The sequence below is a fragment of the Chenopodium album genome, chromosome 15 (genome assembly GCF_948465745.1).
Source record: "Chenopodium album chromosome 15, dcCheAlbu1.1, whole genome shotgun sequence".
In the NCBI taxonomy this organism is placed as follows: Eukaryota; Viridiplantae; Streptophyta; class Magnoliopsida; order Caryophyllales; family Amaranthaceae; genus Chenopodium; species Chenopodium album.
This window is the reverse complement of record NC_137848.1, coordinates 20146191-20162174: the sequence shown is the minus strand read 5'-3', so window position 1 is coordinate 20162174 and position 15984 is coordinate 20146191. Positions and strand designations below refer to the sequence as shown.

At 36.4% G+C, this 15984-nt stretch overlaps 1 protein-coding gene across 1 annotated transcript; it reads right to left on the bottom strand.

The window, feature by feature from the left end:
* Positions 1-2485: 2485 nt before the first annotated feature.
* LOC145580952 (uncharacterized) lies at positions 2486-3745 on the bottom strand. The gene is made up of 3 exons (XM_081638031.1): positions 3582-3745; positions 3418-3481; positions 2486-3352 (listed from the first exon to the last, which is right to left on the bottom strand). The coding sequence occupies exons 1-3, from the start codon at positions 3743-3745 to the stop codon at positions 2486-2488; spliced, it is 1095 nt and encodes a 364-aa protein (XP_081494157.1).
* Between the last annotated feature and the right edge of the window lie 12239 nt (positions 3746-15984).

The window sequence follows — 15984 nt, the reverse complement described above, 5'->3', positions numbered from 1 at the left end:
ATAATTGAAGAGAATATGGTGCTTTTTGAAGGTTATCAGTGGCGGATTTACATAAAGGAAAGAGAAAATGGAGAGAGAATTTGTTTGTGAGATGATTTTTTTTGGGTTTTTATTGGGATTTTGTATATATACCTTTTTTTGGTAAATAAAGATTTTATTACCAATAGGAACAAAAGAGCTGCAACTTACAAAGAGCCAAGATGCAGATCCCAACTACACAGCCTGAAAACAGGCAACCATCCCAACCAGTTCCTGTCCCAAGGATGCCACCTTTTAGGAAGGGTTCACCCAAGAGATAGGAACATGGCCTGCCCTCAAAACAACAAACCCCCTTCTAGGAAGGGAGAGAGAAGCAAAGAACAGGATAACAAAAGGAAAACACAAAGGCCCTCCTGGACTCAGCTACTACAAGCAGCAGCAGCAGGACTAGACAAACAGACCATACAACCACAACACCAACAAAACAGACAGAAAAGCTAAATAATCAACAGAGAGAAATCTGTCTCATTACATCTACAAGCCATATGAAAGATAACATCTCTAACAACAATCTCATATGGTTTACATACACCATTAAAAACCACTGAATTTCTGCATTTCTTCATTATCAACTTAGTTTCATCAGTAAACTGAAGAATCTGTCTCTGGTAGTGCAACACCTTCAAAACATCTCCCCACACTCTATGAGAATAATCACATTCAAGAAACAGGTGTTGAACTGTTTCACTCTTCTGCAAGCATAAAAGACAAACTGGATCACAAGGGATATTCCATGACAGCAGCCTATCTTTTGTAACCAATCTATTTCAAAGAGCAAGCCATAAAAAAAACACTTTTAGGAGTGGCTCTATTGTTACAGACTAATCTTCTCAAATCCCTTTACACTTTTTGTCTTTAGGGTCTAAGCAAGGCATAGAGCTTCTTGATCTTCATAGCATGCCCTTGAACAATATTACCCCAACCCCCAACATTATCCACTATCTCCCTGCACTGCAGATTCTTCCTAAGAACCCAAGAACACTTCTTAGGAATAGGAAAATCCCAGCAGTTCCTATCCTTGAAATAATAGATATGGACCCATTTAACCCAGAGATTGTCTGCCTTATGAGCTAAGTCCTAGAGTAACTTAGTCACAGCTGCCTTGTTCCAAATTGGGAGAGAAAGAATATTCCAACCCCCACTCACTCTGGGCAAACAAATTGTATCCCAAGCAACAAGGGCCTTCCTGGAAAAAGTAGCAGTTCCTGTCCAAAGAAAGGCTCTAAATCTAGCTTCAATCTCTTTAAGAATTTTCTTTGGCAAGATGAAAATCTGAGCCCAATAGGTTTGGATCCCAAAAAGAACCCCTTTAAGCAACTGAACCCTACCAGCATATGAAAGATGCCTAGCAGCCCAACTTGTGATTCTGGAAGTAACTCTCTCAACCAAGGGCCTACATTGGTTGATAGTTAGGTTCTTTGAAGAAAGAGGCACCCCAAGGTACCTAAAAGGAAGAGTGCCCTGAGAAATCCCAAGAACACCTCTCAAATGTTGCTGCTCACCTTCAGTAATACCCCCAAAGAACTCTTATCCAGATTAGCAGATAGCCTAGAGGCCATAGAAAACTTCTGAAAAGCTTGAAACAGTAACTGAACAGAGACAGTATCAGCTCTAGCAAACATAAGCAAACCATCAGCAAACATGAGATGAGTAATGCCCAGATTCTCACATCTAGGATAGTAATTGAAATCAGGATTCAATTTTAACTCATGCAATCATCTAGTAAGGTATTCCATCTCAATGGAAAATAAAAAGGGAGACATAAGGTCACCTTGCCTTAACCCTTTCTCTGCCTTGAAAGGAACACCAGGGAACCCATTTAAGAGAATTGAGAAAGAGACAGAAGACACACATCCCATAACCCAATCAATAAACTTACAAGGGAAACCCATTTCTTCCATAACAGAACCTAAGAAACTCCATTCAAGAGAATCATAGGCTTTCTTCAAGTCAATTTTAAGCATGCATCTAGGGGTGATGAATTTATGAGAGTAACCCTTAATTAACTTAGTTGCAAGTAAAATATTATCCCCAATATGCTTTCTTGGAATGAACCCAGCCTGAGCTTCATCAACAACCTCCCCAATGACTTTAGCAAGCCTAGCTGTAATCACTTTAGGGATAAGCTTATAGATCACAATACAGCAAGCAATAGGCCTGAATTCTCTCACATAAGAGGGATTAGGAACCTTAGGCACTAAAGTAATAGTAGTGCAATTCCATTGTTTCTGCATATTACCAGTATGAAAGAACTCCAGAACTCCATCATAGATATCAAATTTAACATCATTCTAGACCTGCTTGAAAAAATAGGCATTTAACCCATCAATCCCTAGAGCTTTAGAATCATCAATATCCTTTAAAGCCCTGTCAATTTCAGCATGAGTAACACGGCCAGTCAATAATTGCTGAGAAGCAATACTTAACTGCCTCCCCTTCCTCATAGTCACCAAATGCTGAGAAGCCAAGCAACTTTCTCACCTAACAGCTTCTTATAGAACTTACAAACTTCATCAACAACCTGACTTGAGTCTGTAAGCAAAACATCCTGCGCACTAACAATAGAATCAATTCTGTTCCTAGAATGTCTTTGTTTCATCATGGAGAAGAAATAGTGGTTGTTAGCATCACCTAACTTCACCCATTCAACTCTAGACTTCTGCCTATAAATGCTCTCCTGGATTCCAATCCAAAACTTAACTTGAGCAATAGCCTCAGATTCTTGCACATGAAGATCATGATTGTGAACACTGCCAGCAAGCTGATTCTGAACAGTTTCCAAAGCAATATGAGCAGCTTCCAGTTTCTTAGCTGTTTTAGCAAAATGAGTTAAGTGTAAAGTCTTAACTTTACTCTTCACAATTTTAAGCTTATTCCAAACTCTCAACATAGCATTACCAGAAACAGATTCATTCCAAGCACTTTTCACAGTAGCTTGAAATTGATCATGCTTAGCTATACAATTCAGAAATCTGAAGGGTCTACCTTGAGTAGTAGGAGCAGAAGAGAGTTCAATCAGAATAGGACTGTGATCAGAGAGAGCGGGAGTAAGGTAAAAAGCCTCTACATGCCCATATAAATCTAACCAGCCCTGGTTGATCAGACCCCTATCAATTCTAGTGCAAGTTCTACGCCCTTCATGAGCTTTATCAGACCAAGAGTAAAAAGACCCTTTACTCTTAATTTCACAAAACTCCCTAGTATCCATAAACTCTTGAAAATCCCTCACCTCATAGTCAGAAACAGGATTTCCATTAATTCTATCATCAGAATTAAGAACAGAATTAAAATCCCCAACACAAATCCAAGGATTCTGCTGAAGACCTTAACCTTGAATACCAGTCCATAAAGCTTTCCTATCATGAATGGAATGCAAACCATAGACAAAAGAACAAAAAATTGAACCACCTGAACTTTTATGACTGATAGCACAATAAATAAACTATTCATGAATTGCAAAAATATCAAGCTTAAGTACATTAGAATTCCACCCTACCCAAATTCTTCCTTTATGGGAGCAGCAATAATTTCCAACCCAAGACCAGGATAGACCAAACTTCTTCTGCAGAGCTTGGCATTTATTCATCTTCACCTTAGTCTCAAGCAGGCCAATCACCTCAATTGAATGATGTCTAAGTAGCCTTTTCACACTGGCTACCCTGCTAGGGTCATTCAAACCCCTGACATTCCAGGAGCAAATAATCATGGAACAGGAGGGGGTATTGACTGACCCTCGCCAGTATTAAGGTAGAAGCCACCATCTTCATCATTAAGAGCCAGAAAAGCACTAGATTGTGCAATTGGCTGAGAATTTCTAACACTGTGACTGCTCCTATTCTTCCTTCCCACAACCTTCAAGCCATCATTAGAGTTATAATCAACAGGAGCAATAGCTGGAGTAGCATGAACAGGCTCAAGAGCAGGAGGAGCTTCAGCAGGAACATATTGTTTCTGCTTAGGCACCCACACCTTTTCCTGAGCAGCTGGCTTAAATGAATCTGTTTTCAGTGTTTGAGTTGGTTTACTGCTGTTGACATCAGCATAATCATGCCCAACCTTGTCGCATTTCTTGCAAAAAGGTGGCTTCCACTCAAAAATCACCTTCATCTCAATCATCTCACCACTAGGACTCTCAATCATAACAGAATTAGGCAGCTCCTTAGTTATGTCAATCTCAATTAGCACCCTAGCAAAAGAGACCCTCATCTGTCTAGTTGTACAGTCATCTGCACATATAGGAACTCCCAATAAACTCCCAATTTTGCTGAGAGTCTCAACTCCCCAGCAATTGAGTGGGAGATTAGGGAACTTAACCCATAAAGGAACCGTTCTTAAGATTTTAGCATGAAAGTCAAATTTAGAGTTCCATGTTTTAATTATAGCTAGCTTACCATAAAACATATGAGGTCCAGAGCATAAAATCATATTCATATCATCCTCATATTTCAGATTAATAATGAAATATCCATCATCATGCCAAAAAATGTCTGGTTTCCCTATATTACTCCAATGTTCAGCAAAATACCGATGCACAGAAGCAATAGTAAGATAATAGCCAACTACATAGAACACAATAGCATTCTTCCATTTCAAGTTATCTGCAATCAGTTCTGATTCCTGAATTTGAGCTATCTTCTTGCCATCCTGAACCTTCGGAGAAACAAAACTCAGGGGAGCCCCTTTAGCAGAAGCTTCCCACTCCATTTCCCTTCAGCTTCTACATTCCCCACCTCAAGAACCCCAAATGATTGATTAACTTGCTTTTTAGTTGGAATCGGGCTCGCAGAATGAACAGGATCCACCAGAATAGTAATCGGGCTTGAAACATGAGCAAGATTCAATGGAACAGTAACCGGGGAAGCCCTAGTTACTGTTTCATTCAATTTCTTCTTCTGACTTGCCAAAATCGATTGATGATGAATCTCAAGCAATCTTAAATCAGCTTTCGATATCATTCCAGCAGACTGATGAACTAGATGTGTCGGCGGCGTAACCAGCTCATCATCACCGCCTTCTGAAATCGCACCAAAAGAACTCACAAAACCTAATATTCCATCATTCGACACATGCGACGATTGATTTGAAGTTTGTGCTGTATTTTGAGGGAGAGGAGTAGATTGTTTCTTCTTCCTTGCCATAGATGATGATCAAGCTAAGCAAAGAAAACAACTCAGAAAATCGCCATAGAAGAGGAGAGAGAAGAGAGAAAAGTCAAGATTGGTCAAACCCTCGTGAATAATGCAATCGAATGAATGTGTTTTTATATACCTTTTAAAATGTGGTCCAAGGTCATGTTATATTTTTAAAGTTCGATGTTATTTCTTTTGCTGACGTTATTTCGATCTTGATGTATATACTTCGTATGTTATTTTCGATTTGGGCATCATTTAAGAGTGCACATTATGTTCTGTTTTTGTGCGTTTTGGGAGGGTACTCGTATTTTAGTATGTTACTGGCTCCATAGTATAAGAATTTGAGGAGATAGGGTTAACTTAACCGTAGTGTTTTCTACCCTCTTTGGATCTCCCTTTAACATTAACTAGGTTAGGTCCCGTGCCATGCACAGTAATTTTCTATAACTATTATATACAAATACTAATTGGTTGTTAGTGTACTTGTGATTGAGACTGCACTTGGTAGGAGGACTGTAATGTTTGATCCCGCAACAACAATTAGGAGGGGTTGAAACCTAATCACGTAGAACCAAAAGGGTGAACTGGGTGGAACACCAAAAAAAAAATCACCTACACATTTATATCATTTCTTTCTTATTAACCAAATGAATATCTAGGTAATATGTATTTAATCCGTAAATAGATTTTTTGTAACACAATATTATTCATTCTCTCTTATGCGATATTTCTTTTCAATGGTAAGCTTTTCGTACATAATTAAATACAATTTTTTTTTTTGTAATAATGGTAAGATTTTGATTATTTTTTTTATTTACTTAAGTGTATGGTATGAATATATATTATGGAAGGATATACTACATCTTTTTTAATTCTTTTATTTATATGTAAAAGATTTCTTTCCTAAATATATACTTTTACAAAAAATATAAAATAAGGAACACACCAGGAAATGACACGTGTCTTTTAGTATATAGTTATTGATTTCAACAAACATTTTTTATTTTCACCCGGGTGCACATAGAGGTAGTTCTATAGGTGCAAGGGTTAGTTTTTTTTTTCAATTCAAGATTCTTTTTTTTGAAACACTCAATTCAAGATTTTTAAATGAGAAAAAAATGTACTCATCTGTCCCTAAATATAGTTCCCATTGCCATATTTGGTGGTCGTAAATATAATTTCCATTTTCTTTTGGAAAATTTGTCAAAAATAAGCAAACTTTTGCTCGGTCTTCCCAAAATGAGCAAACCTTTTGATTAACCCAGAGTAGGTTGACCTGTATGCATGGGGTATTTTCTTTAAATAAGTTATATGTCCTATAACCTATCAAATAGGTCACTTTTTTTTTCCTAATTCTAATTAATTTTTTTTCTTATTTTATAATTGATAATCAATAACATAATACTAAAACAGACACCGGGAATGACACATGTCACGCCCTGGTGTCGTTTTTTCCCTCCAAAACCCACTTTCTTGAAATAATTATATTCTAACTTGATTTTTCTTTTAATATCTTTTCGATTAACAGCTTATTTAAGACAATAAAATTATATATATTTAATTTATATATTATAATAGAAATTAAAGATTCTTATTATTAGTAATATCAACATTATTTGCTTCAAATGATTTTTTTTATAATATTATAATCAAATGAATTTAATTTATAGTACGAAATAAAAATATTGACGTTATATTGTATCAAATTCACTGTAACTCATAAATATATAACTATAACTACACATATTTATATTATATTATATTGAAGGTGAAACCAAGAATGACATGCATGTATCGTCTTCTTTTTAAAAATTTCCTGCCATATTTTTTGGCCAAAGGTTCTTAGTGAATATTTAATACTTTGCAATAATATTTCCCTAACTATATGGTATATATATTTCATTTAATTTATACACACTCAACAAAAATATTATTATTTTAATTAATACTATAAAATAATTAAACTAATAATAAACAATGGAAGTTACCGGCATGGCACGGAACCTAATCTAGTTAATTAAATTGTATTTTTTTTAAAAAAAAACCCACCACATACCGGCGCTGCACCCCCATCCCCGCCAGCCACCAAACAAATAACCACATCCCCCTTCGTCCTCCCCTTTGTTCCCCTCCTTGAGCACCGGCGACCCATCCTAATCCGCGTAGAAAGCCCGAAACCCACTTGAACCACCCCACCTCGAAACTCCATTTTACAGAATCCCTTCCGAAATCCACCACATACCTCGATTCTCCACACTAAACACCAGAATATTACCATATCGACCTTGAAACCCAACCAAATCCACCACGAAACCCAATACCCACCTCGTTTTTGTTGTTGTTGTTATGCGGATTTGTGACTTCGGGGATGTGATGCAATTTTTGCTGGTGGGAAGGCAAGGGATAGTTGATTCGGTGGGGATTTTGAGGGTGGTGGTGTAGGAGTTTATAGGTACTACGCAGCGGAAAAATCATGAATCATATTCATAAAAGTATCTAATCCCAAGAACACATGCATAACACAAAAGACACATAATCATACCTTTGAAGCGTGAATTCCACGTAGCAATTTGATAGGCAAATCAGGGAGAGAATAGAGCCCCAAGTGTTGATGCTCTACTTAGTCCACGACATTCGAATGAGCCGTCCACCAATACTAGATTGGTCTAGTGATTGAGGAAAACCGTGATCATCACCTTTATGGACAACCGACCATCGCACGAACCACCACCACCACCACGAACCACCACCGGCGTGAGGAGGAGGAGGAGAGAGCCATGAGAGAGAGAGGAGTTTGAGAGAGTTGGGCTTCGTGTTTGCTAATTAGGGTTTGATCAAATGATCAGTCAATTGCTTACACTGCAAACCCTAGGCACCTAGTCTATTTATAATCTTATTATAAGTGGACTAGGGTACGAAGCCCACAACCCCTTTAATTCCCCTCATGGTCGACCACCTAGAGAGATAAGGCCCATAATGGGCCTTGTCCTCTAATGCTCGATCTAGCCCCTTTGTGTGACCTTATAGGATCCGTCCAATTGGGCTTTGGGCTATTTTACTAGCCCAAAGATCGTTAGTACCTCTAGCTATGATAAAACGACGACCCAAATGTCTGAACTTAATTATCTCCATAATTTGATCCATTTATATATCTAGTAATTGCACACGACGAAGACATAATTCCTTCAATCTCCCACTTTTCTGAGACAAGTGTGCAATATTCAAATTCCTTAAGTCAATATGTGTCGATTTGATAATATGATTGCATCACATGTCGAGATCATATTAATCTACAAATCGTTTCTTGAAATGTGAGTTAGAATTACAAACCAAATGATTACTGAGTAATGCATTTGAATTCGGCCATGTATTTTCTGAATTCTCCCTCTTCAAGCGGCCATGACACATTTCCTAATTTAATAGGTAGACTCAATCCAATCTTGTGGCAACAAGGCTCCCACTCAATTTTTGAAATAACCGGGAAACACACTTTATAATCTCCAGTTACGAGCAGACGTTTGAGTGTACCACAGTCATAACATCCATTGAATGAAATCAATGTTCCACTCATGTCAAAGGAATCCACTAATATATCCGGAAGCTCTATACTTGAACTTCAAAGTAGGTCAACAGTTCGGTCATGCATCATTCATGCATATCCAAGTGATTGATCGAGCATCACTATGCCCCTATAGCCCATGAAACTGCGCTATCCAATCAATCTTACATGCTAGTCCTTTTATTGAAATCATTTATGTCCACTTTAATGATTTCAAACTAGGAACTTAAATAATATATGAATTTTGTTCACCTGTGAGGTTTCATTCACCAGGTCATCAACCTGATGAGCCCATCAATTCATAATTATTTTGGACATTTTATTTAATTTCCAAAACCATAATTAAATAAGAGAAATAATAATTTCTTCTTTAAACATAATTCTGCAAATTGATGCATTTCTTATGTAATATGTTTTCTCAAAACATACACAACTTAAATTACATAACTTGCTTCAATCCAAGACTTTAATATGACTCTCATACCTTAGTCTATGGAAGGGGTTTAGTGATTTCTCACTCATAATGAAACTTTGCAGATTACGACATCTCGCTTGTCATTGATCTCATAACTGAGGTGATATCTCATATCTAATCGATTGGATTTGTAATGTGATCTTGGCTCCTTTGTTTTGACAAAGGCGTCCTTTTAGTCACAAGACAATTTTATCCATACTTCCTCCTTAACTACTCTTACTGTAGCTAAATACACATATTCTGACATTGAGTATGCGACAGTATTCTGCTTTGAACTCTTCAAGCTTACTGTTCTTCCTTCATGCAGACATGAATATGTATCTAGATCAACATCTAGAATTATCTTGCCTGTTTGGAAAACTTGCATCCGTATAACCTTTTGACAACTTGTTTACCTTTAACACCATAAACTAGAAACATTCCTTTAGTCCTTCTCAAGTACTCAAGGATTTGCTCTAGGCAACTTTCAGTATGCTTGTTCTGAATTTACTTGAAATCTGCTACATATGCACAAGTCATATGTAACATCTTACTATGTACATATCATGGCACGTATAATGAACCCTTTTGCATAAGCATAGGGCACACTATACATACAACTCAACTCTACTAGCTTTTGAAAGCACTGAGTTTTACTGAATGTAATAATACCATGAAACATGGGAAGACATCCTCACTTAGAGTCTTGCTTCATGAACTTGTCAAGATCCTTATCAACATAAGTCTCTCGATGTTGTCCAACCATTCTTCAAGATTCACTTTGTGGATCTTGATTCCCAATATGTACTCAACATCTCCTAAGTTTATCATATAGAAACAACTACTCAACCACTACTTGATTGTCTCAAGCATTGATATGTCATTTCATATGAATTGTATGCCATCTACATACAAGACTAAGAAGACCAATTTCTCCCACTAAACTTCTTGTCTCTACAAGATTCTTTTTCGTTCTTTCAAGGAAATCAAACTGTTTGATTGCCTAATCGAAAACGAATGTTCCAACTCCTTCATGCTTACTTCAATCCACTAAATGAATTTCAGAAGTTTGCAAAACTTTCTAGGATTTCTGGATTTCAAAACTCTTAGGGTTTATATCATATACATATCCTCCATCAAGAACATTTCAAGAAGGTGATTTTGATCTCCATTGCTAAACTTTAGCAATCACTAGAAGAATCCGAATAGGCTTACATAACTAATAGGTTTGACCCTATTTGTAAGACTATCATGGACTAACACATCTTTATAGACATGAAGTCTATTATGGATTTCATGGCCTTAAGCCATTTCTTGAGTTGGCACTTGTCCAAAGCTTGCTTGTAGGTGTGGGTTCTAACCATTCCAATAGGAAAATTTAGAATCCACCTTTTCTCAGAATTTCAACAACCTGTTTATTTTGATCCTAAGTAACCTACAATAGAATTATTCTCTTCAACTCTTTGAAGCTTTTCATTCAAGTGGGACGATAGAAGCCTTGCTAGTTGAATTAGCTTGCTTCGACACATGATTTATCAAATTAGCTGATTTCATATGCCTTCGTCTCTGATGTAGTGTTATCCAAATCCATTTGTTGCTCGTCTCGAATCTCATCGAGATCTAACTTTACTCCCACTTGGCTTTGTAGGAAGAGAATTCTTTCTATAAAGACACTATCGCGAGCAACAAACACTTTGTTATCTACGCGATTGTAGGAATAATACCTCTTAGTTTCCATGGGATAACCCATGAAGAATTATTTATGTTGATTTAGGGTCTATTATGTCATCAATGTAAATATTTTACATTGAATTTATAACCCTAAATTATTTTTTGAAAAGATAACTTTTGGAACATTTCCAAATCATAACTCTTAATTATGACATCTTTTCTACTGCTTTGGTTAAGTTTCTGTTTAGTATATTTGCAATTGTTGTTGTAATGCATATCCTCAAAACGATTTTGTAAATCATTAAAGCTTAAGCTAGGATCGAACCATGGCAAGCAAAGTTTGATTCCTTCTTTAAACATACATTAATTGTAGTGTTCCTAGATTGTGAACTAATTCAACAATTCCCTTTAGATGATCATTAATTTTGAGTTAAATATTTATCACAACAATCATATTGTGGTGTTAAATTGTTTAAGTCAAACTGATTTTATATTTCATTTTTGAAATTTTGAACATTTCAATAATTTCAAGTTTTACTTCATTAAGTAATTATCGATATAGTTACTTACATCGTTAGTAAAAGCAATGAAATAGTTAAATCTCTTGCTAATTCTTGAACTTATTGGTCCACACACATCATATGTATGAGTTCCAAAAGGTCATTAGCTCCTTCACCCTTTCAACTAAAAGGCGACTTGGTCATCTTACCTTATCAAGCATGACTTTTAATTCTCAATTGATTCATAATCAAATTAGAATAAGAGTCCATCCAATTGTTACTTTAGATGTGCATATTGGTTATGTGACCTAACCTTACTTTGTTATAATTAAGTTTACATTGAATCATCTAATTTTGCTTTTGTGATCTACTTATGGCTCATGAGGTTCTTTCATTCATGAATGCTTCTAAAACCCGAAACGATTTTATGTTGCATTAAAGCTAGATATGAATAACGCTTATGACAGAGTTGGATGGGATTTTTTGCTTAGGGTATTATAGTCCTTTGGTTTTCCTCCATACTGGATTCACATTATTCGCCAGTGTGTGACTACAATCTCTTACCAAGTGTTGGTCAACGGTGCTCCTTCACCACCTTTCCTTCCTCATTGTGGTCTTTGCCAGGGGGATCCTCTTTCGTCCTACTTGTTTGTTCTTTGTATGGAGGTTTTTTCTGCTATGCTCCGCAGGGTGGAGGATCAATCTCTTTTTCAGGGTATTCGAATATCTAGAGGGGCTCTGTCCATTTCTCATCTGTTTTTTGCAGACGATTCACTGCTGTTTTTCCAAGTGTCGCCAGACGCTTGTGATCGAGTGCTTAACATTCTGTCTGATTTTTGTGGTATGTCGGGTCAAATGATCAACTTACAGAAGTCGTTCGTTAAATTCAGCCCGAATACTCCCTCTGATTATCGAGATTATTTGGTGGGTTGCCTAAAGCTTCAAAGCAAAGAATCTTTTGGGTCTTATCTAGGTTTGCCAGTCGACTTAGGCCGTCGCAAGGTTTCTGAGTTTCAGTTTATGGTTGATAAAATCTCACAGCGCATGTCACATTTGGTTTCGGCTCTCCAGTCCTCTGCTGCCAAGTTGGTAGTCATTAATTCGGTCTTAGTGGCTTCTTTTAATCACATTTTTTCTGTCTTCAAAGTACCCGCTTCCATATGTCGAACCATCGATGGCATGTTGGCATGGTTTTGGTGGCGGTCTTCTGAGTCCTCCCAATGAATGGCTTTCGTTCAGCTTCCTTGTTACATCTTCCTAAGGGAATGGGAGGCTTAGGTATTCGTAGTGTTGAACACTTCAACTCTGCTTTATTGGCCCGCCAGTGTTGGCGCCTTCGTCAACACCCTCAACTTCTTGTTTCTAAGCTTTTGTCTGCAAAGTATCCCTCCCTTTTGACTTTGCCTCCTGTAAATCATGTTTGTCGATCTTGGGGAGGTAAGGGTTTGGCTATAGGAACGCAGACGATAGTCAAAGGTGAATGAATTGTGTCTTCGATAAGTGCAATTACTAGATATATCAAGGATCACTATTATGGAGATAATAAGTTCGTTCTTTTGGGTCGTCATTATCTATTGCTAGACTATGATCAATGATCTTTGGGCTAGTCAAATAGTCCAAAGCCCGCTAGAAAGGATCCTATGAGGTCACACAACAAGGGTAATGGGTTAAGCAAGATAGAGTCCCATTAATGGGCCTCATAAGCAATTAAGTAATCATGAAATGGATTCGGCTAGCATAGTTAGAATAGAATTAGGTTTTGGGCTTTATCATGGGCTCTTATTTAGAGATGAGATCTATAAATAAGATCCATGCCTAGGGTTACAGAATTAAGTCATAATCAACTTACAGTAGATTGTGAAACAAGGCAACCAATCCCAAAAACCCTAATTCTCTCTCTATCTCACAGCTTTCTCTCTCCTCACCTAGACCTCACGCCCGGCCACTCCTAGTGGCACGCGTGGTGGTTCGTGGTTGGTTCGTTGCTCGCTCTTCTCCGTAGAAGGTCAATTGAAGGGTTCAATTGCAACTAACTAGCAATGGTGGAGGTCTTAATCCGTGCCTGTGGACCAAGTAGAGGAATCACGTTTGAGGTTCTTTGTCTCCCTTGTTCTTGCTCGATCACACGTGGAATCACGCTTCAAAGGTATTAATTATTATTCTTTATGTGTTATGCATGAGATCTTGGGTTAGGTGCTTTATGAATGTGATTCATGGTTTTCCGCAATTAGTACCTATAAACTCTTACACTGGTATCAGTTAGCCTATGCATGTACATATATTGAGTAATTATTCCTTGATAATCCACCATTTTAATTCAATTAGGAGGGAGAATAATTTAATTATGGGTCAATTATTATTTTAAACGTGATTTAACATATAGAATCATTAAAAGTTGTTTAATTTGCTCCGATTTAGCCTTCAAAAGATCCGAATTTTGCCCTAATATACTCATAAATCCGTACCCCCCAAACCCTAATTTCGAAAATTTCGAAACCCTAACCCTAAATTATGAATTTTTTTGTTTTGGTTTTTGATTTAATTCGATAGCTATGTGATTAATGAATTTAATCTATTTGATTTCATGCTAAATTATGAATTTTTCATGATCAAATTATTTAATTTAAGAGTTAAATTGAATTGGGGATTAAATTCATGAAGAACCCTAATTTTGAAATTGAATATGATTTAATTTTGGAATTAAAAGGACCACATCAAGTCAATTTAATTTTAACAAAAATGTTTTGTTTTAATTAAAAATCATCAAAAAAAAAGGAAAAGGAGGGTTCTTGCGTGCGGCAACCGCGGCTGGGTGGCGCAGCCACAACGGTTGCCGCCGCAGGTGGTCCGGAGGGAGGGGTGGTGCAGGGCAGCAGCTCGGGTCAGGGGTGCAGCAACAGCAGCACCGTGCAGCAGTTGCGCGGCTTTGCTGCTGATGCTGCTTGCGTCGCTGCTGTGTAACATACACCTCACGGTGTACGGCCACCGTGGCTTGCTTCGGCTGGCCACACCACAGTGGCTGGCGCACTGTTTTAAAAAAAAAATTCTTTTATTTTAATAAAAAAAAAATTCAAAATATTAAAAGTGATAAGTTTTGATTTTGAAAAGATAATTACCAAATTAAAGTTGTTAATTTTGTTAAATTTGGATGTTTATGGAGCAAAAGATTCTATATGGATAATAATTGATTAAATAATATGATTATCCCATAATTATTTTTGGATAATAATTGATTTAAAATATTGTGATTGGCTAGGCAATTAGGATAGAATCTCCTAAATTAGTTAGGATGATAATGGGAAATAAATATGATTTATCTTCCATAATTAAAATATGATTTGATTCTATCTCATACCTAAATTAAAATATATGATATTTTATGATTGGTCATGAATAATATAAGATATTATCTAATTGCAGTAATTTAATTAAAATATGAGATATTTAGAGTCATGTTTCCTTAATTGTGAACATTTGATGTTGTAGTGTAGGAAAGCATGATGAGTGATTTATTATGTGGCACTTTATAATATATGATATTATTTATTGCTATATATATAGACTTGTATGGCCCATAGATTATAAATACGATATGCACATCGTTTCATATTTTTGGAATCTAAATACGGTATGCGTACCGTTAAGTATTTTTGTAATTTATTTTATTTTATTTAAGTAGTAGATAGAATAGAATAGTATTACAGGTTGCAGTTGATCCAAGAAGCCAATGGAGTGAAGGCCCAAAGGAACTAATGGATGAGATCCATGAAGATTCAAGTGGAGACCTTTATTGCTTTATTAGTTCTCTTAGGATTAAGGGGTCATACTATGTCATGTTTTATTTATGCATTAGTAGATTATGCATGTTAGATTTTATTGATGCTTATGATGATGCGCTAGAGTTCACTATATTAAAATCACAAACATAATGAATCTAGGTCCCAGTAATATTGAGGTTGCTTTTCCAATTAAAAACCCGATAAACCTTTGATATTTATGATGGGTCATGCCAAAGCTGGGTGTCATATTATATCTTGAGAGAGTTGGGGTAAATCAAGTTTTACAATTTTAATTGGTTATACTCAACAAGGTTACCTAAAGAGTTTAGAACCTTGAAGCTAAGGGTAATAATTAAACATGTGATGATTAATTATTCAACCAAGAATTACAAGAGTTGTAATCAGTAAAGAGTTTACTCACCATGAAAATGTAATGGTTGATGGCAGGGCCAAAGTCCGGTCAATTGTTGCACAAAAAAAGGATCTTGGAATCACTTAATTCAAATTAGGATCATTTATTTGAATAAAGTGTTTTAAAGGTACCAAATTTATATCTCTTATGGTACTTTAAAATTATTTAAACATAATTATTGAACTTTGCCTCGTTTTGTTTTTGTTTGTAGATGAATAACCTTAACGACAACACTATTTTGCCAACAAAACTGAATTTAATGCTGAATCTCAGAAACTTCAGGGAATGGGAAAAGGAGCTGAGAAATGTTCTCAAAAGCCAAAAGCTTGAAGCTCGTTTATATATACCCATTGAGAGCAGGTATACAGTTGGTTTCAGTCCTGAAAGGCATGCGAAAGATGTTTCGGATGCAGCAAAAATCAGGAATCTCATATTAGA

What these genes read in the sequence shown, in the direction of transcription:
- LOC145580952 (XM_081638031.1), bottom strand. Translation starts at nt 3,745, where the DNA reads ATGATTATTTGCTCCTGGAATGTCAGGGGTTTGAATGACCCTAGCAGG. An exon ending in AAGAAGTTTGGTCTATCCTG is followed by an intron (nt 3,482 to 3,581) that starts GTCTTGGGTTGG and finishes ATTCATGAATAG; the next exon opens with TTTATTTATTGTGCTATCAG. An exon ending in TTTTTGTTCTTTTGTCTATG is followed by an intron (nt 3,353 to 3,417) that starts GTTTGCATTCCA and finishes GGTCTTCAGCAG; the next exon opens with AATCCTTGGATTTGTGTTGG.